The sequence below is a fragment of the Hyla sarda genome, chromosome 5 (assembly GCF_029499605.1).
Source record: "Hyla sarda isolate aHylSar1 chromosome 5, aHylSar1.hap1, whole genome shotgun sequence".
NCBI classification, from domain to species: Eukaryota; Metazoa; Chordata; class Amphibia; order Anura; family Hylidae; genus Hyla; species Hyla sarda.
Window position 1 is genome coordinate 164,903,752 of NC_079193.1, and position 24,096 is coordinate 164,927,847.

The 24,096-nt window shown below is 42.6% G+C and overlaps 1 protein-coding gene across 3 annotated transcripts in view; it reads right to left on the reverse strand.

The window, feature by feature from the left end:
* Positions 1-24,096, reverse strand: part of NPHP3 (nephrocystin 3) — a 118,405-nt gene that overhangs the window by 21,728 nt on the left and 72,581 nt on the right. For all 3 annotated transcript variants that reach the window (XM_056520628.1, XM_056520627.1, XM_056520629.1), the window contains exons 20-25: positions 19,913-20,035; positions 19,627-19,816; positions 16,442-16,683; positions 9,499-9,574; positions 2,581-2,708; positions 1,686-1,926 (exon numbers count right to left, since the gene is read on the reverse strand). In XM_056520628.1, coding sequence (XP_056376603.1) covers positions 1,686-1,926; positions 2,581-2,708; positions 9,499-9,574; positions 16,442-16,683; positions 19,627-19,816; positions 19,913-20,035 — 1,000 coding nt within the window. The remainder of the gene's footprint in view (positions 1-1,685; positions 1,927-2,580; positions 2,709-9,498; positions 9,575-16,441; positions 16,684-19,626; positions 19,817-19,912; positions 20,036-24,096) is intronic.

A 24,096-nucleotide genomic window follows, 5' to 3' on the forward strand; every position in this document is an offset into this window, starting at 1 on the left:
TCATATAGTATTTAGATGAGGTATTAGCTGTAGAGGAACGCATTATCTATATGTGATATAAAGAGGCCTTCCCATTGGCCGCTAGAGTTTGGTTTGGCCTAGGGCTGCATGATTTGGGGAAAATGTGCGATTGCGATTATGGGTTTAAATATTGCAATTTCGATATGCGATTTCGATATAATAAACAGATGGTGAAATCCCCCAATTTCATGTCAAATTGCCTCCATTTTATGCCCAATCCCCCATTTTATATAGCCATTCACCTTATACTATGAGGGGAATGGCTATAGCCGGGGATATGGCTATATGAATTGGGAATGGGCTATAGAAGTGGAATAGGCTATAGGAGGGGAATGGCTATTGGAGTGAAATGGTTATAGGAGGGAAATAGCTTCATTACATGAGGAGAATGGCTAAAGGAGGATAATGGGCTATAAAACCTGAGGGGAATGGGCTATATGAGGGAAAATGGCTATATGAAATGAGGGGAATAGATACATAAAATTCATATAGCCATTCTCCTCATTTCATATATCCCATTCCCCTCCTATAGACCTTCTTCTCCTGTAGCCATCCCCCTCCTGTTATATAGCCATCTCCCTTCTATAGCTATCCCCCTCCTGTTACATAGCCATCCCCTCCTATAGCCATTTCCCTCCTGTTATATAGCCATCCCACCTCAATAGCCATTCTCCTCCTATAGCCATGAAATGGGGAATCATTTATTAAATCCTCTTCTATTTCATGTCATGGACTGTGACTGGCCTGTGCATCCACTGACCGGCAGCGTTCTGTTGCTCCCTCCCATGCGGCTGCCATGACAACACCATAGAGTGCTGGCAGGAAGTAACTTTAAATCACTTCCTCCCAGCGTAGGCAATGCTGGGAGGAGCAACGTTCCGCACATGCCGGCAATCAGTTGATGCCGGAGCCGCAGTACATACAAAATCAGTTGTGACATGTGAAGCTGGGGTGAGCTGCCACTGCTACCATCACGAAAGCCGCCGGACCCGCGCCACCAGAGCAGTCGGACCAGCCACCGCCGGAGCCGGTGAACCCGTGGCCGCAGTAATAATCGCATAATTTTCCCAAGGTCAATATCAACATTTCGCAATCTGCAATTAGCGTGATTCGATCGCAGTTGCGATATATCGTGCAGACCTAGTTTGGCCCCTTCACCAGTAAGTCACTCCCCTCTGTGTGTTGTTCACCTACTCTTCCCCCGATTGACAGCCACTAGTCTGTTCTGTAATCTTCCCTGTAATTGTGCTCAAGTGCTGCAGAGCAACCATGGTGTATGTGTGGTAAAGTATTCTTTTCCCGGAATCCTCAGGCATGCTCTGCATTTGTACAATCTGTCAGTGCAGGACAGCTGCTGAGGAACCTTATGTTCTGCCCAGAAGAGAGTCGAGGATTACTGTAAATCCTAGTGGCTGTCAATCGGAGGTAGAGGAGGGACTAACTAGTGAAGAGATTAAACTGTGCTGAGCTCTAGCTGCTGAGGGAAACACCCAGTGGGATCCAATGCCTAATTTGCATATATTTTTTAACTATGATATTTCTGTGCAGGAGGGGTTAAATTTACTAATAAGAGGTATGTACAGATTCAGGGTCCCAAACCCTATACAGCTATGTCCCTACTGTATACCACCATGCTGGCAGGTCTACTTTAACAAAGGACTTACTTTTCTTTTGTAGAGCACAGCAAGATGCTTCAGAGTGTAGGCCAGTGATGGGTGGTCTGGAGACAGAGCCCTCTGCCTGATGTCTAATGCTCGCTCGTATAGTTCCTCCGCTTTATCATACTGCTTTTTCTCATTGTATAGTGCAGCTAGATTGTTTAAAGACTGGGCACAGTCAGGATGTTCTGGACCAAGCACGCGTTCCCTCATTTCCAATGATCGCTTAAGAAACATTTCTGCTGCTCTAAAAGAGGTAAAAATACAAATCAATAGATAATACAAACTACAATAGTATTTTATACAAGTCACATACTTTTGGATTGTTGGCAAATGAAGGAGCTACAGTCCGCTTTAAATATAGAGATATATAGAATTTGTCATGCTGCTCAACGGGAAACTACTGTGAAATAGTTTTATGCTCTGATGCCCCTTTCTGGTATATACGGTAAGTAACACTATATTTAGATAATAAAAGTAGTGGGAATCAGGTTCAATATCTTAATGGGAGCAATATCGGCACGGAATTTAACTATTTCCTATAATGTAAAAAGATACTGGACAGGGACTGATGCGAGTTCCTCAATGGTCTGCACTGACATTCATTTGAAGCTGTGTAAATAATGGGAATAAATAAGAAATAATCTGTGTGATGCTAAACTGGAGCAGCAAAATAATAGGAATTGTACTGGTTCAAAATACCAAATTTTTTGTATCAAGATATCTCAGATGTCTTATAGTTTGTTTTACCAGCATGCTATATTAAAATAATTCAATAATAAAATAAAACTGTTTATGTTCATGTGACAAGTCAAATAAAAATAGTCGCATCTATAGAAACAAATGATAAGTAGAGATTATAGAAAACTTGAAGCCCATTATTCAGTAGTCTAGTACTCACTCTAGGTTGTTCTGCAAGTAATACAAAACTCCCAGTTCGTTCAGGGTTCTCGCATTATCTGAAGTGTCTTTGCCCAGTGTCAGTTCCTCCAGCTGAAGTGCGCGACGCCTTAATAGAGCAAACCCATACTAAAGAGAAATAAAAAATCACAACAATGAAATTCTAGAAACAATGGAATTTTACACACACACACACACACACACACATATATATATATACACATACAGTGATCCCTCAACTTACAATGGCCTGAACATACAATAGTTTCAACATACAATGGTCTTTTCTGGACCATTGTAACTTGAAACCAGACTCAACATACAATGCTATGGAATCTGCGAAACGTGTCAATGGCTGGAAGAACCGACCAATCAGAATGAGTACTTCACTGGTAAAACCCTTGTATTACTAAAGTGCATGCACTGACTGGTGTCTGGTAGCGCCCCCTACAGTACAGAGAGGTATTACATGTTCTGTACTCTTTACCTGTATTCCTAAAGTGCATGCACTGACTGGTGTCTGGTAGCACCCCCTACAGTACAGGGAGGTATTACATGTTCTGTACTCTTTACCTGTATTACTGAAGTGTATGCACTGACTGGTGTCTGGTAGCGCCCCCTACAGTACAGGGAGGTATTACATGTTCTGTACTCTTCACCTGTACCAGGGTTAGCTGCTCCTTTGGACATCAGATGAGGGCAGCTCCATTTTCCTTTTTTTAGGACATTGCGTGTTCTGTACAGGACCTTCAAGAAGCTTCTTCCTCTACATAAACCAGTGTTTCCCAACCAGGGTGCCTCCAGCTGTTGCAAAACTACAACTCGCAGCATGCCCGGACAGCCTTCGGCTCTCCGGGGATGCTGGGAGTTGTAGTTTTGCAACAGCTGGAGGCACCTAGGTTGGGAAACACTGAAATAGACAGTGATTTACATCTCCCAGCAGATCTTTCTTACTTTTATATGTAAGGATTTGCTTTATCTATATTAGTTATCTACTTATTTATCTTTAATTCTCACTTTTTTTCTATTTTTGGATGACATTTTGGTGGCTTCAGAACCAATTACCAGGTTTCCATAGAGTTATGATCTCAACATACGATGGTTTCAACATACAATGATTGTCCTGGAACCAATTAATATTGTAACTTGAGGGACCACTGTATATATTTAAGGACCTTGCTTTGTGCCATTCATCTCTGTAAGCTATGGATTCATTAACAATGAAGAAGAACATTTGCCCCTAACACCAGGGTGTGTCTTTGCAGTCTGACCCTTCCAGCACTCATTCACAAGAGAAATGTATTCATATGTTTCTAGGAGGAATAGATGGGGAATGTCAGAATTACTGATCGACCGATATTGGTTTTTTAGGGCCGATACCGATAATCGGTGGAGGTTAGGGCCGATAGCCGATAACTTATACCGATATTCCGGTATAAGTTATCGGCTATTTATCCCCCCGCGACACCGCTGCAGATCACTGATTTAAAGCGGGCGCTTTAAATCAATGCACTGCAGTGGCTTTTGCGGTGCCATAGGCCGCCGCCGCCACCCGCTTCTCTCCCCCTACCTGTCAGAGTGGTCCGGGCCATCCATCCTTCCTGTAGTGTCCGGCGATATTCCGGGTGGAGGGTGAACCGGTCCGGGCTGTCCTTCTTCTCCAGGGGTCATCTTCTCCACTCCGGGCAGGCTCCGGCCTAGTAACGCAGCATAGACGCCGCTGCGCAGTGACGCCCGTGCGCAGCGACGCACCTGACGTCACGGTGTAGCGGCGTCTATGCAGCATACTAGGCCGGAGCCTGCCCGGAGTGGAGAAGATGACCCCGGAGAAGGACAGCCCGGACCGGTTCACCCTCCACACGGAATGCAGCTGGACACTACAGGAAGGATGGATGGCCCGGACCACCCCCATTACAGGTAAGTTAATTTTTTTTTATTGACTCGGAGGGTGGGGGAGGGGCCCGACCGGTATAGCGGTATGGGCAAAAATCCATACCGGTATACCGCCCAGCACTATGGTGGGGGGTGCGACGCGGTGGGTCAGGGGGGGGGGGCGGCGGTCGTGGTGCGGTGGGGGCGGTGCATTATCGGCAAGGTAATTGCCGATACCGATAATGCCCAAAATCGTGATTATCGGCCGATAATATCGGCCATACTGATAATCGGTCGATCCCTAGTCAGAATGCAGTGATCATATAAATGATACCCCAAAATTGTTATTTTATGGGAAACTTAAAGGAGTATTTCCATCTGAATAAACTCAACCATTGGAACCCCATCTATTACTGGACACTGCCAAACTCGGCAATGTTCAGGGGTCCCAAACAGAATGAATAAAGCCCTGGCCGTGCACGTGTGATGCACACCATTTATTCTGGGGAACAATTTTACCCCTATTCTCAGGAATGGTGGGGGTCCAACTGCTGGGGTAAATGATAACGTATTCAGTTGTGAATATTCCTTTAAGAACACTCCTTAACATTGAAATTGCAACACTAAGAAAGATAAGTTATGGAATTGTGTAAATCACAGGATTACTAGACATGTTAAGGATATGAAAATGATAAAAAAAAAAAACAGAAACAACATTTTCAAAACATCTCAATTGTATCGAGTACGGCGTTGCCCGGTTTTCCTTCCTAATCTTTGTTGGGGAGGAAAATAAACAAAGGAGGAAGCTTTTGACTTCAAATCCCGTCCTCATATATTGTTGTCATATCCCAACCCCATATCCCGTCCTCCTATCCCGTCCTCCTATCTCAACTTCCTGTCCCGACCTCCTATCCCGTCCTCCTATCCCGACCTCCTATCCCGTCCTCCTATCTCGACCTCCTATCCCGTCCTCCTATCCCATCCTCCTATCCAGTCCTCCTATCCCCACCTCCTATCCTGTCCTCCAATCTCGAGCTCCTATCCCGACCTCCTTTCTCGACCTCCTATCCCGACCTCCTATCCCGGCCTCCTTTCCCATCCTCCTTTCTCGTCCTCATATCTCGACCTCCTATCCAGACCTCCTATCCCGGTCCTCATATCCTGTCCTCCTATCCCGTCCTCCTATCTCGACCTCCTACCTGACCTCATATCCCATCCTCATATCCCGACCTGTAATATGTGTACCAGGTATTTAAATAGCTCCAGCCGTAGGGAAATTATATGGGAACATACATTTCTCATTGATTTGCATGGGACTTTAAACAAAAACCCAGACCCTCACAAATGGGGGTAGTTAAGGGTTAAATTAACTATCCTATATTTTAAATGGACATATAAGTAACGTGACCAAGTGTTATCGAAATATCTCCAGCCGTTTGGAAGTTATGCAGTAACATATATTTCCCATTGACTTGCATGGGACTTTAAACATAAACCCCACCCCTGGCAAATGGGGGTGAGTAAGGGTTAAATCACCTATCCTATGTGTGTTGTTGACATATAAGTAACATGTGTACCAAATTTCATGTTAATATCTTTAGCCGTTTGAAAGTTTTTGAGGAACATACACACATACATACATACACACACACGTTGAGTTTTATATATATATATATATATATATATATGCGCACTAGCTGAGTACCCGGCGTTGCCTGGTTTTTCCTTCCTAATCCTTGTTGGGGAGGAAAATAAACAAAGGAGGAAGCTTTTGACTTCATATCCCATCCTCATATATTGTTGTCATATTCCAACCTCCTATCCCGTCATCATATCCCGACCTCCTATCCCGTCCTCCTATCTCGAGCTCCTTTCCCGTCCTCCTATCTCGACCTCCTATCCCGGTCCTCCTATCCCGGTCCTCCTATCCCGGTCCTCCTATCCCGGTCCTCCTATCCCGGTCCTCCTATCCTGGTCCTCCTATCCTGGTCCTCCTATCCCGACCTGTAATATGTGCACCAGTTATTGAAATATCTCCAGCCGTACGGAAGTTATGTGGAAACATACATTTCCCATTGATTTGCATGGGACTTTAAACAAAAACCCCGACCTTCACAAATGGGGGTAGTTAAGGGTTAAATTAACTATCCTATATTTTAAGTGGACATATAAGTAACATGTGACCAAGTATTATCAAAATATCCCCAGCCGTTTGGAAGTTATGCAGTAACATATATTTCCCATTGACTTGTATAGGACTTTAAACATAAGCCCCACCCCTGGCAAATGGGGGTGGGTAAGGGTTAAATTACCTATCCTATTTTTGTTGTTGACATATAAGTAACATGTGTGCCAAGTTTCATGGTAATATATTTAGCCGTTTGGACGTGATGCTGGAACATACACACATACATACACACACACACACACACACACACACACACACATACATACATACATACACACACACACGTTGAGTTTTATATATATAGATTAGCACCGATATCAACTATTAGTGCCACTCACAGAAATACACACACATACACGTCTTGACATGCTACTTATGAGGTTAATTAATGATTGTCTAAGATGTGTTCTGCCACAATGAATGAACTTGGGCACGCAAATCATCAAGATCTGCTGTTGGCAGCTCCCTTTGCAATTGCTGACCAGTGATGTCCCAGATGTGCATAATGGGAGACAAGTCTGGAGACCCTACAGGTCACAAAGGCTACACAGTAGCATGAGTTACCAATACAATATGCCACCCCACATGATAATCCTGGGAGTAGAATCAGTGTGATGTTCCCTCGTGAAGCCCTCTTCATGACGTTGCCCATGTGGTCTCCAGACAAGAAAAAAGCAGGAGGATAGACCTCCATTACAGCCTCCATTGCAGTCTTGCTCTGCATGGTGATGGTCTTTAAGGGTATGTTCACACTGAGGAATTGGAGAGGAAATTACTCAAGTAATTCTGCTAGCTTATTCTGCTCCAAATCATATTACAATGAAAGTTCCATTTACTTTAAAGCGGTACTCCAGTGTAAAACATTTTTTTTTTTTATCAACTGGTGCCAGAAAGTTAAACAGATTTGTAAATCACTTCTATTAAAAAATCTTTACCATTCCAGTACTTTTTAGCAGCTGTATGCTACAGAGGAAATTATTCTCTTTTTGAATTTCTTTTTTGTCTTGTCCACAGTGCTCCCTGCTGACACCTCTGTCTGTGTCAGGAACTGTCCAGAGCAGTATAGGTTTGTTATGGGGATTTTCTCCTGCTCTGGACAGTTCCTGATACGGGCATCAGTTGTCAGCAGAGAGCACTGTGGACAAGACAAAAAAGAAATTCAAAAAGAGAATAATTTCCTCTGTAGCATACAGCTGCTAAAAAGTACTGGAATGGTAAAGATTTTTTAATAGAAGTGATTTACAAATCTATTTAACTTTCTGGCATCAGTTGCTTTAAAAAAATAATTTTCCACCGGAGTACCCCTTTAATGGACTTTCCGCTGCCCTGTTCACACTGAGGAATTTCTGCTAGCAGAATCCTGACGCTGAATTCTGTTCCGCCTGAAGATAGAACATGTTCATCACACTACGAAATTTCTGCCTGCAATTCCGCTTTGAAATTGCAGGCAGAAATTCCGCTTACTAAAATGTATAGTGTAGTGAATGGTTTTCCGTTCACAAATTCACACTTCGGAATTTATGAAGCGGTATATGTGAACGGAAAATCGGCTTGGAAATTTCCGCCTGAAGAAAGGGGTTGCTCATTCTTCAGGCGGAAATACTGGCGGAACACATTGCAGTCTATTGGAGACTGCAGTGTCCGCACTGTGTTTCCTGCCCGGAGATTCCGCAGTGTGAACCTAGCCTAAGGGGGGAATCCTCGAGTAAAAGCCCATTGAAGTCAATGGGATTTTTTTTCCCCAGACAAAATCCATTTCAAGCAGAATTCAAGCGGAATTATTCCTTGTGAATTCCTCAGTGTGAACATACCCTTAAGAGCGGTGGCATGAGGTCTATGGAACACCTGTAGCTGGGCATCTGGCTCGTAGCCCAATGTTGTGTAAGAGCCTTCTGATAGTTTATGTAAACAGTGTTCAACACTATGGGCGTGGTATTTGACATCCAATTAAACTTGCAGTACACACATCTACAAACAGGAGGCATCACACTATCATATCACACTAGCATCTGATTTCTGAGGTTCCAGGTCGCTGAAATCTGGTTTTAATCTAGCTTTTATACCATTGAAGCCCCTTCCACATGTCACAGATTGGAGCAAGGTGCTTGGAAATTTGAACATTGTCAGATCTTAGCGACTACCACTATTTCCTCCATTGACATAACCTTACAGCTTGTTCTTCTTGGTGTAGCAATTTCAATGTTGAGAAATGTATTTACTAAAAGGGATATGTCAGGACACCCAAAATGTGCTCTTTAACTTCTACATCTATATAAAAGTTGGCTTTTACATTATCCACGACTTTTCTTGTACACATGCTGAATTCTATGCATTAGGCTGGGTTCACATCACGTTTTCAGCCATACGGGACCGCATACGGCTGTGGGGAGTTAAAACCAGGCGCTCCTGTATCCCTGCCGTATGTAATTCATTTCAATGAGCTCACCGGAGTGATACGCTGACTCCGGTCGGCTCATTTTTACCCCGTATGCGGTTTTCCCACCGGACCTAAAACCGTAGTGGACCATGGTTTTAGATCCAATGGAAAACAGCATACGGGCAAAAATGAGCCGACCGGAGTCAGCGTATCACTCCGGTGAGCTCATTGAAATGAATTACATACCGGCTCCATACGGCAGGGATACGGGAGATCCCGGTTTTAGCTCCCGTTAGCCGTATGCGGTCCCGTATGGATGAAAACGTGGTGTGAACCCAGCCTTAGAAAGAAAAGATTTTGCTAAAGCTTTTAAAACACTTTTATACAGAGGTGAAAACAAATCTAATGTGAAATCTCTGTTCAATCAATATCTAGTGCAAAGTAAGAGCTGCCGGTGTGATGAAGATTAATGCCAGCATTACCACACTCCCTTTCTTTCTTGCAGCTTTCTGTCGAATTTTGAATGATCTTTTCCTCAGTTGTTCAGATTGTTCATATCTGTACAAAATAAAAACACAAGACACATATAATGGCTTAAATAAAACAATATAGTTCGTAGAAAAGATAGAGTCGGCACTCACCATGTTCTTCAATCTTCTTTTCTTTATTCTGTTATACTCACGTATACATTAACAGGATGGGAGACGGTGCATAGAAAGGGGGGTACCCCCCCCCCCCCCTTTCTATGCACCGTCTCCCATCCTGTTAATGTATACGTGAGTATAACAGAATAAAGAAAAGAAGATTGAAGAACATGGTGAGTGCCGACTCTATCTTTTCTACGAACTATATTATATATCCGTACTTCATTTGGTCTGAGCACCACACCGTTCTCTACCAGTAGAAGCTGTGATCCTAGGCTGAACAATACACCTTTATATGTACGCAGTGCCAGGCTAACCTGTCTATATATACTATTAAATAAAACAATTCCTACACAATGGAGTGGAACATTTTCTCCGATGCTAGGTGGATAAAACGGTATTGGCCTTGAAGCCAATCTGTTAAGTCAATATAAAAGTTCAGCTATTGATGGATATTAAGGTTTTTTTCCAAGAAAATTTAAAAACTATAGGCAATGCAGAAGAACATTTTGTTGACTCATATCCTTGGATTTTCAGAGTGGGGCCCCAGGTCTGAACACTGTTGAGATCCAGGAGATCCGTTCTGGAGATCGTGAAGAGTTCCAGTAGACGGGCCCCCCGTTTTCAGATACTTATTATAGGGGATATGATAATTTTCACTGGACAACCCCTTTAAATCTATGGTTGTGCAGGTTCATAGGCTAATGATAGGTTCTGCTCGTTTCCAGCCAACCTGCTAGTAAACACTTTTTCAGCGCATGTACCATTGAACTGACCCAGCTGTAGTCTGTTAAAAAGTCCCAGCTTGTACACTACAATACAGCCAAATCTAGATTATGGGCACACCGAGACATGTACAGTATGCATACAGGCTTCCTACAAAATTAATGATGACGAAGGCTATGGTTCGGGTGAGCACATTCAGCGTATGCCAGGAAACTTCCCAGTACATACAGTACATAAGCAATAAGCTCCCATTTACCCAACAAAGGTTTACAGACTGCGCTTTTCTATTTTGTGGCCAATATATGCCACTCATTGGAGGTTTAGAGAATATTCTAGACATATACCTCTACGGTAGGGATGGGTTGCACCTCAATAGAGAGAGGGTTGGCCCGTTAAAAAGTAATGAGGGAGCAATTATAGACGGGGATCAGGAAAAAGCAAATATATTTAACATTCTTTTCCACTGTGTTCACAGAGGAAAATGAAATGCCAGGTAAAATACAGTAAGAAAAGATAAACTCCCCAGTACAGGTCACCTGTCTAACTCAAAAAAAATCTAAATAGACAGATGGCCCAGATGGCATTTATCCCCATGTTCTAAGAGAGTTAAAGGGGTACTCCACTGGAAAGCATTTTTTTCTAAATCAACTGGTGCCAGAAAGTTGAACAGATTTGTAAATTACTTCTATTTAAAAATATTAATCCTTCCAGTACTTAGCTGTTCTATGCTCCACAGGAAATTCTTTTCTTTTTGAATTTCCTTTCTGTCTGACCACAGTGCTCTCTGCTGACACCTCTGTCCATTTTAGGAACTGTCCAGAGTTGAAGCAAATCCCCATAGCAAACCTCTCCTGCTCTGGACAGTTCCTAATATGGACAGAGGTGTCAGCAGAGAGCACTGTGGTCAGAAAGAAAGGAAATACAAAAAGAAAAGCACTTCCTGTGGATCATACAGAAGCTGATAAGTACTGGAAGTATTAAGATTTTTTAATAGAAGTAATTAACAAATCTGGTTAACTTTCTGGCACCAGTTGATTTAAAAAATTTTTTTTTCCAGTGGAGTACCCCTTATACGTAATGTTATAGACAGTCTCTAATATTCTTTTCAGACCACACATAGAATACTGTGTACAGTCCTGGGCACCAGTGTACAAGAAAGATATAGTGGAGCTGGAGAGGGTTCAAAGACGGGCAACCAGAGTAATACGGGGAATGGGAGGACTACAGTACCCAGAAAGATTATCAGAATTAGGGTTATTTAATTTAGAAAAAAAGAAGGCTTAGGGGAGACCTAATAACTATGTATAAATATATCAGGGGACAGTACAGAGATCTCTCGCATGATCAATTTCTACATAGGGCTGTATCTTAACCCCTTCAGGACCAGGCCAATTTTGGCCTTAATGACCAAGGCTTATTTTTCAAATCTGACTTGTCCCACTTCATGTTGTTATAACTTAAGAACACTTTAACTTATCAAAGTGATTCTGAGATTGTTTTTTTGTGACAAATTGTACTTAAAGGAGTACTCTAGCGCTCACTATTCCTCCTCCATTGTGCCCGGGCTGAAAAAATAAACTTTCACTAACTTTCCTGCGTTCCCCCATAGTGCAGCTACAGCTGATCGGTCCTCCGGTCTCATCTTCTGCCTTCTTCCTGTGCACGGATCGACACATGGCTCTCAGCCTATCACCCGCTGCAGCGATGTCCCTCCTCGGCGGGTGAGAGGCTGAGCCCTGTGTGACGATCCGTGCACGGGAAGAAGGCAGAAGATGAGACCGGAGGACCGATCAGCTGTAGCGCATTTACAATATGTCTACTTTATGTTGGCATAATTTGTTAAATGTTGTTTTACTTTTTTAGGACGTTATGGGACATAGAAGTTTGCCAGCAATTTTCAAAATTATAGAAAAAAATCTCAAAATCAGATCTTTTTAGGGACTAGTTCAGTTCTGAAGTGGATTTGAGGGGCCTGTATGTAAGAACCCCCTATAAATCACCCCCATTATAAAAACTGCACCCCTCAAAGTAATCTAAATGACATTTGGGAAGTTTATTAACCCTTTAGGTATTTCACAGAAATGAAAGCAAAGTGGAAGTGGAATTCAAAAATAAATTTTTTTTTGCAAACATGCCATTTTGCTCTATTTTTTATGCAACACAGCTGGTGCTGACTGGGAAATACAACTCAATATTTATTCCCCTAATTCTGACATATTTAGAAATCTCACATATGTGACTCTAGAGCGCTACATGACTCACACACAGGCCTCAGACATGACGGAGCACCATGTGGATTTTGCGTCTTCCTTTTACTTAGGATATTTTGTAAACACCTTATCAAGATGCAGGGACTTTTGGGTTCCAAAATATTTTTGCGAGACAAATTGATGTTTTCATGGGTACCATTTTAAGGTACACGTGACACTCTGATCGCTTTTTATTCCATATTTTATAAGGTGGTACGAATAAAAAAAAGAAATCAGTTCTGCCATTGTTTTTTTATAAAAATTTTTACTGTAATTTTTCTTGCAGTATAAATTACAGTATATACTCGAGTATAAGCAGAGTATTTCAGCACGATTTTTCGTGCTGAAAACACCCCCCTCGGCTTATACTCGAGAAAACTCTCTGCCTGTCAATCCCTTCTCAGTGGTCTTCAACCTGCAGACCTCCAGATGTTGCAAAACTACAACTCCCGGTATGCTGGGAGTTGTAGTTTTGAAACATCTGGAGTTCCGCAGGATGAAGACCACTGTGGCCTTCGTCATCATCCAGACCCCCCCCCCCCCCCTTTCCCTCGGTGGGAAGTAAGGATGAGCTGGTCCGGGCCATCTATGCTGCAGGGACCGTCCGGTGGGGAGGGTTAGTCGTTCCGGGCTTTCCATCTTCACCGGAAGGGGCCCTCTTCACCGCTCCGGGCCCGGCCCCAGACTAGTGATGTTGCCTTGACGATGACCCACATGAACGTCCCTGTGCGTCGTCGTCAAGGCAACGTCACCAGTCCGGGGCCGGAGCGGAGAAGAGTGATGATGAAGGGGGGTGGGATGATGACAGGCAGTGATGATGAAGGGGGGGATGATGACAGGGTAATGATGACGGGGGTGTTAATGACGGGGGTCTGGATGATGACAGGGGGGGATGATGACATGGAGGGATGATGTATTTCCCACCCTAGACTTATAGTCGAATCAATAACTTTTCCTGGATTTTTGGGGTGAAATTAGGGGCATCGGTTTATATTCGGGTCGGCTTATACTTGAGTATATACGGTACATGTTATTTTTAGACTTCTGTTCGGTACGATTATGGCGATACCTAATTTATCTAAGTTTTTTATGGTTTATCCCATTTACATCACAAAAATAATTTTTGTGTACATTTTTGAGTGTCACTATATTCTGAGACCTGTAACTTTTTTATTTTTTTTACCAATGGAGCTGTGTGAGGGCTTAATTTTTGTGGGAAAAGTAGCGGTTTTGAATAGTACTATGTTGGTGTATGTCTTACATTTTAATCACTTTTTATAAAATTATACCAAAAAGCAGTCATTTTGGCAAGATTATTATTATACATTATTTTCACAGTGTTCACCTTGCAGTATCAATGACATGGTAATTTTTAGTTTGCAGGTCAGTACAATTATGGTAATACCTCATTTATGTACTTTATTACTTTTACACTATAAAAACTATTTCTCCTGCGGTGTTGCTATCAGTGTGTGAAGAGTGGGAGAAGAGGGTTGCATTGACAATCCAACACAATGGGCAGCACATTGAACACATTTTATAAGTGGTCAGAAACTTGTAAATAACTCAAGAATAAAGTTACGTTAAAACCAAGCACATCATTGTTTTTCTTGTGAAATTCCCAATAAGTTTGATGTGTCACATGACCCTCTTCCATTTGAAAAAACAAAAGTTGAATTAAAAATGGCCAACTTCAAAATGGCCGCCATGGTCACCATCCATCTTGAAAAGTTTTCCCCCTCACATATACTAATGTGCCACAAAAAGGAAGTTAATATCACCAACCATTCACATTTTATTAAGGTGTATCCATATAAATGGCCCACCCTGTAGATTAATAGGGCCAGAATGTTGTTCCACGGATTTATTCTAATTGCCATAATTGGCACTGAGAAGGAATTTTTGGTTTCGGTCAAATGCCTTCAGCCTCATAAGGGTTTTTTATTTTGCCTTCCTCTGGATCAACACAGTAGGGACATAATAGGGATAAGGGTTGAGTTTCATGGACTTGTCTTTTTTCAACTTTATGAACTATGTAACTATGTAAAATATAGCAGAAACCCAGGGTGAATGCAGCCTAATTTAAGCTACACCTGCATCTCCCTCCCATGTGTGTATGTAGATACATATATACCATATCTACACACTACATATATACCGTATCTACACACTAAGCATGCAGTTTTGTCTCAGGCAGATATGTTAAAGGAAATCTGTCATCAGCATCACCCGCACTAAGCCTGTTACACAGACTTATATTGCGGGTGATGCGGATTAAAACGCTTTGTACCTTATTAAAAACCGAGCAGTGGATATTTAGAAATCTTTATATTTACTTACCTGTCAATCACAGGCTTGGAGCTCAGTTACGTCAGCGGGACTCGGGACTCGGAAACGCAACTTGGCCGGCCATTGATGTAAAGTTTCCTGTGATCTAAAGTTTTTACGAGTGCGCATGCGCGGGTTAACGCAAGTGTAAACCCGCGCATGCGCACTTGTAAAAACTTTAGATCACAGGAAACTTTACATCAATGGCCGGCCAAGTCGCGCTTCCATGTCCCTTGTCCCGCTGACGTAACTGAGCCCCAAGCCTGTGATTGACAGGTAAGTAAATATAAAGATTTCTAAACATCCACTGCTTGGTTTTTAATAAGGTACATAGCGTTTTAATCAGCATCACCCGCACTATAAGTCTGTGTAACAGGCTTAGTGCGGGTGATGCTGATGACAGATTTCCTTTATTGACTACTGATGTGACCTGATTAAACACTAGGTCTTGCCACAAGAGACAGTAAAATTGTTTTCATGGCTCCCCTATGAAAAGGCTCTCAGAGGCTACTTTTGGATAAATTACTTTGGTGAGAGATTGTTGACGGCTTGACATTCTTTTACAACACACTGAGTTGGCAGACATTGAGACACATCATTTGACTGAGAGAAGCAGGAGGGTCATTTTAACAAACTGCACAACATCGAAGTTGTTCTGACTAAGCTGTTAGGGAGGTATTGGGAGCAATTTTTACTTGGGGGCACACAAACACGACAAACAGGATCCATACAGCCCAAATAGACAACCAGTCAAGAGGATTGTTTTGATCCTCTGAAAAAGACAAGTAGCTCCCACAGTTTCCTCACATAGGTGGCCCCTTTATTAAACACCCAGAAGCACCCATTATGTGTCTTGCCTTTGATAGACAACCACGATTGCCTTTGCTTGCAGAGGTGTCATAAACAAAAAAAAAACTAATGACAAATCCACGACAATAGTCGTGTTCAAGTATGGAGGCCTTGTAGTGAGGGCTTCTAACCTGCCTTTGTTGTGAAACAACACACTGCCATAACTGCTGGTGTGATGATCTACGATGGAACCATCGTATGCAACTGTTGGTCACTCCTAGTAATGATATGAGGTACACTGACAATTTAGTGTTATGTGCAGGTCATCATACAGCTACATGTGCTGCCTCTTATGGCAAAGCTTTTAACTGACACTTTTTAGCAGGATAATGCCCACACTTAGCAAGGGTTTCCCAGATTTATCACCAATCAAAGCATTTACGGGACCCGTTGGGATGCCAGCTTCGGCAACCTACAGGACCATTTACAACATCTCTGCAACATTTGTAACACGGCCCCAGGCAATCTACCGTATTCCTCTCGGGAGGAATATAGGCAACTAAATATAATATATACAAAGTCAGGAATGTATGAAAAGTGGGACTAGGTATACAGTTTATAGGAAAATCCTTTAATGCATGCATGTGTTAGTAAAAGTTGCACATAGGTTAGGTTTATTATTGTCTTACTTGTTTTGCTTCTGGTACAGCACAGCCAATGCATCAAGCTCCCAGGCTACTCTCAGATGTTCACTACCATAGGCATTTTCACTTATTTCTAGAGCTTGTTTATACAGCTGTTCAGCATTTCCAAATTTCTTGGATTGTAAATAGACTCCTGCCAGCTGGTGCAGAGACTGTGCCACGCTGGGGTGATCCGGATCTAGGGCAGTCTCTCTGATCTCCAGTGAACGCTGCAGAGGTGTCACAGCCTGCACATTAAAACAAGTGTAAGACTGTTGTACTACAATGTTATAACTGCACATAGTAAGAACAGTCATTGAAAAATAAAACCGTATAACACCATCCCAAATACAGAAAGTAGAGCCAAAGTTGTAAAAGTCATCCACTTCCACATTATCCAGCCAAATGCAAATGGGTCGGATTTAACAAGTCAGAAAGTGCCAACCCACCCTTGCAATGAATGACAGAGTAATGTCTGACAGTTTGCTAGCGTAACATTGCTAACATTGCTTTTCATTAGACTACTAGGTTGTATCTTTTTCTTCTCTCTCAGTTTACTCGTGTATTGAATTTAATTTAGGATTACCAGTGAACTGATGCAGATATGTGGCAATGAGAACTGGTACAAGGTAGAACACATCTTATAACTGTATTGTAATAAAATAGTAAAATAACTTCCTATGTGTAGGGCAAATTGGAAGTCTCTGAGTCTTCTACCTTCTCCATTTCTACTCATGTTATCAATAAGCTGCATAAGATTTCCCATACACAGAATTAAGTTTAGTGTTTAGTTTAAAAAAGGCACCAGGATAAGCTGTCCAGTGTGTATAGCACTATTTCTAAAGCTATTGAAGGGAGGCTACCTTGTTATGATATCTGTCATACACTGTGCACACACACAAAAAAAAGAGTTCCTGCTCTGCTATATATCTATAGTACACCTTTAAAAGAAGCAGCAGAATGAAGGACATTATAGAGCAGTATTGAGCATTGTATGCTGTAAATCCAGCACTGGGCTGAGATATTAACTTACTACAGCATCAGCTAGGTCCTTGCGTGTTTCTCTCTCCATCTGTCTTACTCTGGACCTAACTCACTTTTGCCCTCTCATAGACTTATATGAGCAGCATATGATCTGACCCCTCAGTGACCCCACAGACTTTCTCATCTCTCTTTTCAGAATGAATGACGAGATTAGGTAAAGGGAGAAATGGATCCTGATAAGCTGAGAAAGGAAATTTTTTTCCCTAAATAAGATACATTAAAAAGTTTACTATATGCATTTTCAATATGTAGGAAGAAAAAGACCTGTAGAATCGAGGCTCTGCCAGCTTGGTCATCAGATACAGAAATAAGGTCAAAGGAATCCTTGGATATTCTTAAACACAATTGTTTATTGGTTAAACTAAGGTTAACAGACAGATGACGCATTTCGAGGGGGGGACACCCTCTTCCTGATATACCTGATCTGAGGCAGAGGGGAGTCCCCCCTCGAAACGCGTCATCTGTCTGTTAACCTTTCTTTTACCAATAAACAATCATGTTTAAGAATATCCAAGGATTCCTTTGACCTTATTCCTGTAAATGATGACCAAGCTGGCAGCGCCTGGATTCTAAAGGTCTTTTTCTTCCTACATATTGTAATTCCTACCAGGACAAGCCGTTTCTTGTTTCCTGTGACCTCCGGCTCAGCAGCTTCTTGGACACCAGTGAGTACCCAGATAGATGAGAAGCCATCTGTAAGAGTCGTGGGTTTCCCACACTTCACTGTGACCCATATTACCAGGGGCAATACACGAGGTGGCGTTTCGGTCTCTTTTTTTTTTCCCTTATGACTTACTATATGCGCATGTCCTGTTATTCTATGCAGTCTTTTGACAGGTTAGTGATCATTTAAGGGATGCTTAAAGGGAAACTGATAAGCTGTTTACCCGCACTAAACCCAATATACCCAGTTATAGTGCGGGTGAACAGCAATAAAAAGGAGTGGCCACTTACATTAATTGGCCTTGTGGATTAAAAGTTATGCCTCACGATATCCTTACCGTTACAACACTGTTGTGCACAATGGAGGCGGGGAGCCGGCTGGTGAGCTCCCCTGCCTCCTCTATACGCAGCACTATGCCTGCTCATCTGATGAATATTCTAATTTCTTCTCTCTCAAGTCCTAGTGACTGCGACTCGGTGTATTGTGTTTCGTGTGGGTGAACAGCCTGTCAGTTTCCCTTTCATGTAAGGCAGCGGTTTCCAACCTGTGGATCGAGACCCCTTTGGGGGTCGAACGAGTCTTTCACAGGGGTCGCCTAAGACCATCGGAAAACAAATATTTAAGATGGTCTTATGAATCGAGACACTGCTCCTCTATCCGTCTCCAGCAGGGGCGGATTGACTGTCCGGTCCGTTCAGACGTGGTCTGAGGGCCCGGCTGGGTAAAGGGCCCTCCGCTGCTGCTGTTGAGGATCCAGGACACTTTTTTGCTGGACTCTACTCTGCAGCCTATACCTAATGTGGGGGAACTCTGCTGCTTATACCTAATGTGGGGGAACTCTGCTGCCTCTACCTAATGTTGAGGAGCTCTGCTGCCTATATCTAATGTGATAGACAGACAAGGAGAGCGCTCCTAGTGTGATAGCGTAATTTAAAAGCAAAGATAGACAAGAAAACTTGCTCACCAAGTCTAGTTGTACTGCGACCAAGTACAACTATGGTGAAGGCGTGAAGTGACCCTGCAACGGGCGAAGAGCGGCAGCTGCTCCTGGACACACAGGCGAAGAAATTAAGCGGATCCCTCCAGGGAACAAACCAGGATAGAGGCAGCGCATATCTAATGTGGGGAAACTCTGCTGCCTATACCAAATGTGGGGGAACTCTGCTGCCTATACCTAATGTGGGGGAACTTTTGCCGCCAATACCTAATGTGGTTGAACTGCTGCCGCCAATACCTAATGTGGGGGAACTGCTGCCACCTATACCTAATGTGGGGGAACTGCTGCCTACCGATTTATAACATTGGAAAAATTACAGTTATAAAGTAGCAACGAAAATAATTTTATGGTTGGGGTCACCACGACATGAGGAACTGTATGTATTAAGGGTCGTGGCATTAGGAAGGTTGAAAACACTGATGTAAAGACTGCTTATATTTCATTGATAAAAAAAAATGCATAGATTTGTGGTAAAAAGCAAGTGACCTGACTGAGAAGCCCTAAGTCTTTGAGAAAACGCCCAAGTGTTTCATACAGGTCTGCCAAACAGGTCATGCTCTCCTCTCCTTCACAGCTTTTTTCATATTGCTTTAGAGCATCAAAGTATTCTGTAGCCATTGAGTTCTTGTCTTTTCCAACAAGTTGCCAATAATTAAGCAATTCAGCAAAATGTCCCCTGAGAACAAATAAAAAAAACATGTAAAAAAAAGATGAAATTATCTTTTAGCAGACAATAAGTTACAATTACTGAAGCATTCAGCAAAATACAAACCTTTTGTAAAGATTCTGTGATACAAACAGGTTCATAAGACATCGGTGGAGCATCTGCTTCTCCCCTTGTTGCTGGAAAAGCCATGTGAGCTCATCTGCACTCCTCCATGTCACTCTCTCTCGACTAGGAAAAACAGGTCATTGTGGGCATGTCAACTATATATAGTAATTGTCCTAACTTCCTTGTTACCTTAAAGGGGTTATCCAGGAAAAAACTTTTTTTATATATATCACCTGGCTCCAGAAAGTTAAACAGATTTGTAAATTACTTCTATTAAAAATTCTTAATCCTTTCAGTACTTTTGAGCTGCTGAAGTAGAGTTGTTCTTTTCTGTCTAAGTGCTATCTGATGACACATGTCTCTGGAACTGTCCAGAGTAGAAGCAAATCCACATAGCAAACCCATTCATACTCTGTGCAGTTACCGAGACAAGCAGAAATGTCAGCAGAGAGCACTGTTGCCAGACAGAAAAGAACAACTCAACTTCAGCGGCTGATAATTATTGGAAGGATTAAGATTTTTTAATAGAAGTAATTTACAAATCTGTTTAACTTTCTGGAGCCAGTTGATATAAAAAAAGGTTTTACCTGGAATACCCCTTTAAAGAGTGTATTATACAGATACTTCGGGCATCACTAAATGTGAAAAAATACATAAAAACTTAAATAAAACCCAAGAAAAATCTAATAAGAATTTTTCTATATGCAATCTTCTACATTGCTGACTGTTTCCAGATCGTACAGGGTACTCTTGGGCCTAGAAGCTGAGGATTGGGCTGCAATTCTGCCCTCACATACCTTATGTTCTTGTGTATGTAAAGTTGTTTTGATGTTCTTGATTTTATTCTGTAATTCTGAATTACTGTGTACTTATGGTTAATAAAAAACTGAGTTAAAAAATCCAAAATGCCTCTCAGGAAAAGAGCCATTGGCCTTTTTCTCCTTCTCACAATTCTGGCTGTGAAACAAATGACTGCAGCAGAAGCTTCCCCCAACTGCCCCATCTGCAAATGGAGACTAGGAATTTAAAGCCTTTATCTGTCAAATAAAATGGTAGTTAGTAGGAAATGTGTTTTCTGCAGGAAGTCTTTAAAAGGGCACTGAATGAAACGGGACCTGGCAGGTATCCACGTGTAGAAAATGGACTAAGCCGTTGGTGCTTTCTTTAAAAGTAGGTTATTCAACCAATGTTCAAGTAAGCTATTAGTCATATGTAGCTCTTTATTGGATGCATGCATACTTCTCCCACCATGTCACATTCTCTTTTTGCTGTCATTGAATGGGGACGTTCCAGTTCAAATCCAAATGTTTCCAGCTGATACCAGCCTATCAGTGTTCCCACCTGTGTATTCAGTGACAGCAAGCAGAGGTCTTGAGCATAATGAGGAACTGAGTACAGATACAAGGGACACAGCCCAGCACACGGTGACAGCCAGCAGTCCTGCTGCAGTCCAGCCATGGCTGCTCCACTTCACTTTGCAAGTCTACAGGCCTATCAAGGTGTTGCGCTTTCAACGCAACATCACAGGGTAAGTGCATTGGATTGTATCTATCCGAATTTCATCCCAACGATAACACATTAGGAGCGCTCGCTTTGTTTTCTTTCACTACTTTAAATGGGCACTGTCAGATTCAAACACTTTTTATATACAGGGCCATTTATATGGATACACCTTAATAAAATGGGAATGGTTGGTGATATTAACTTACTGTTTGTGGCACATTAGTATATGTGAGGGGGGAAACTTTTCAAGATGGGTGGTGACCATGGCGGCCATTTTGAAGTCGGCCATTTTGAATCCAACTTTTGTTTTTTCAATAGGAAGAAGGTCATGTAACACATCAAACTTATTGGGAATTTCACAACAAAAACAATGATGTGCTTGGTTTTAACGTAACTTTATTCTTTCATGAGTTATTTACGAGTTTCTGACCACTTATAAAATGTGTTCAATGTGCTGCCCATTGTGTTGGATTGTCAATACAACCCTCTTCTCCCAGTCTTCACACACTGATAGCAACACCGCAGGAGAAATGCTAGCACAGGCTTCCAGTATCCGTAGTTTCAGGTGCTGCACATCTCGTATCTTCACAGCATAGACAATTGCCTTCAGATTACCCCAAAGATAAAAGTCTAAGGGGGTCCGATCGGGAGACCCATTCAACTGGCCCACAATGACCAATCCACTTTCCAGGAAACTGTTCATCTAGGAATGCTCGCACCTGACACCCATAATGTGGTGGTGCAACATCTTGCTGGAAAAACTCAGGGAACGTGTCAGCTTCAGTGCATAAAGAGGGAAACACATCATCATGTAGCAATTTCGCATATCCAGTGGCCTTGAGGTTTCCATTGATGAAGAATGGCCCCCTTAGACTTTTATCTTTGGGGTCATCTGAAGGCAATTGTCTATGCTGTGAAGATACGAGATGTGCAGCACCTGAAACTACGGATACTGGAAGCCTGTGCTAGAATTTCTCCTGCGGTGTTGCTATCAGTGTGTGAAGAGTGGGAGAAGAGGGTTGCATTGACAATCCAACACAATGGGCAGCACATTGAACACATTTTATAAGTGGTCAGAAACTTGTAAATAACTCATGAAAGAATAAAGTTATGTTAAAACCAAGCACATCATTGTTTTTCTTGTGAAATTCCCAATAAGTTTGATATGTCACATGACCCTCTTCCTATTGAAAGAACAGTTAAAAGTTGGATTCAAAATAGCCGACTTCAAAATGGCTGCCATGGTCACCCCCCATCTTGAAAAGTTTCCCCCCTCACATATACTAACGTGCCACAAACAGGAAGTTAATGTCACCAACCATTCTTATTTTATTAAGGTGTATCCATATAAATGGCCCACCCTGTATATTGTACATCTTGGCAAAACATTAACCTTTGTAATATACTTCATAAGAAAATTTTATTTCCTTTTTTTTTTTTAGAAATCATGGCTAATAAAATCATGGCTTTGTCCAAGCTGAAGCACAGGCATGGACAAAGTCCTGTAAGTGAGGGTGGGCTAGTACTCCTCTGTGTTCTCTCCTGTCTGATAGTACTCCTCTGTGCTCTCTCCTGTCTGATGCGACTCCTCTGTGCTGTCTCATAGTACTCCTCTGTGCTCTCTCTCCAGTCTGATAGTACTCCTCTGTGCTCTCTCTCCAGTCTGATAGTACTCCTCTGTGCTCTCTCCTGTCTGATAGTACTCCTCTGTGCTCTCTCCTGTCTGATAGTACTCCTCTGTGCTCTCTCCTGTCTGATAGTACTCCTCTGTGCTCTCTACTGTCTGATAGTACTCATCTGTGCTCTCTCCTGTCTGATAGTACTCCTCTGTGCTCTCTCTCCAGTCTGATAGTACTCCTCTGTGCTCTCTCCTGTCTGATAGTACTCCTCTGTGCTCTCTCCTGTCTGATAGTACTCCTCTGTGCTCTCTCTCCAGTCTGATAGTACTCCTCTGTGCTCTCTCCTGTCTGATAGTACTCCTCTGTGCTCTCTCCTGTCTGATAGTACTCCTCTGTGCTCTCTCCTGTCTGATAGTACTCCTCTGTGCTCTCTACTGTCTGATAGTACTCATCTGTGCTCTCTCCTGTCTGATAGTACTCCTCTGTGCTCTCTCTCCAGTCTGATAGTACTCCTCTGTGCTCTCTCCTGTCTGATAGTACTCCTCTGTGCTCTCTCCTGTCTGATAGTACTCCTCTGTGCTCTCTCTCCAGTCTGATAGTACTCCTCTGTGCTCTCTCCTGTCTGATAGTACTCCTCTGTGCTCTCTCCTGTCTGATAGTACTCCTCTGTGCTCTCTCCTGTCCAATAGCACTCCTCTGTGCTCCCTACCATCTGATAGTACTCCTCTGTGCACTTTCAAGTCTGATAGTACTCCTCTGTGCTCTCTCCTGTCTGATAGCACTGCTCTGTGCTCTCTCCAGTCTGATAGTACTCCTCTGTGCACTTTCATGTCTGATAGTACTCCTCTGTGCTCTCTCCTGTCTGATAGGACTCCTCTGTGCTCTCTCCTGTCTGATAGGACTCCTCTGTGCTCTCTCCTGCCTGATAGCCCTCCTCTGTGCTTTCTCCTGTCCTATCACACCAGTGCTCTCTCATGTCCTATCAGACATGAGAGAGCACAGAGGAGTGCTAGTCCACCCTCACTTACTGGACTTTGTCCATGCCTGTTCTTCAGCTTGGAC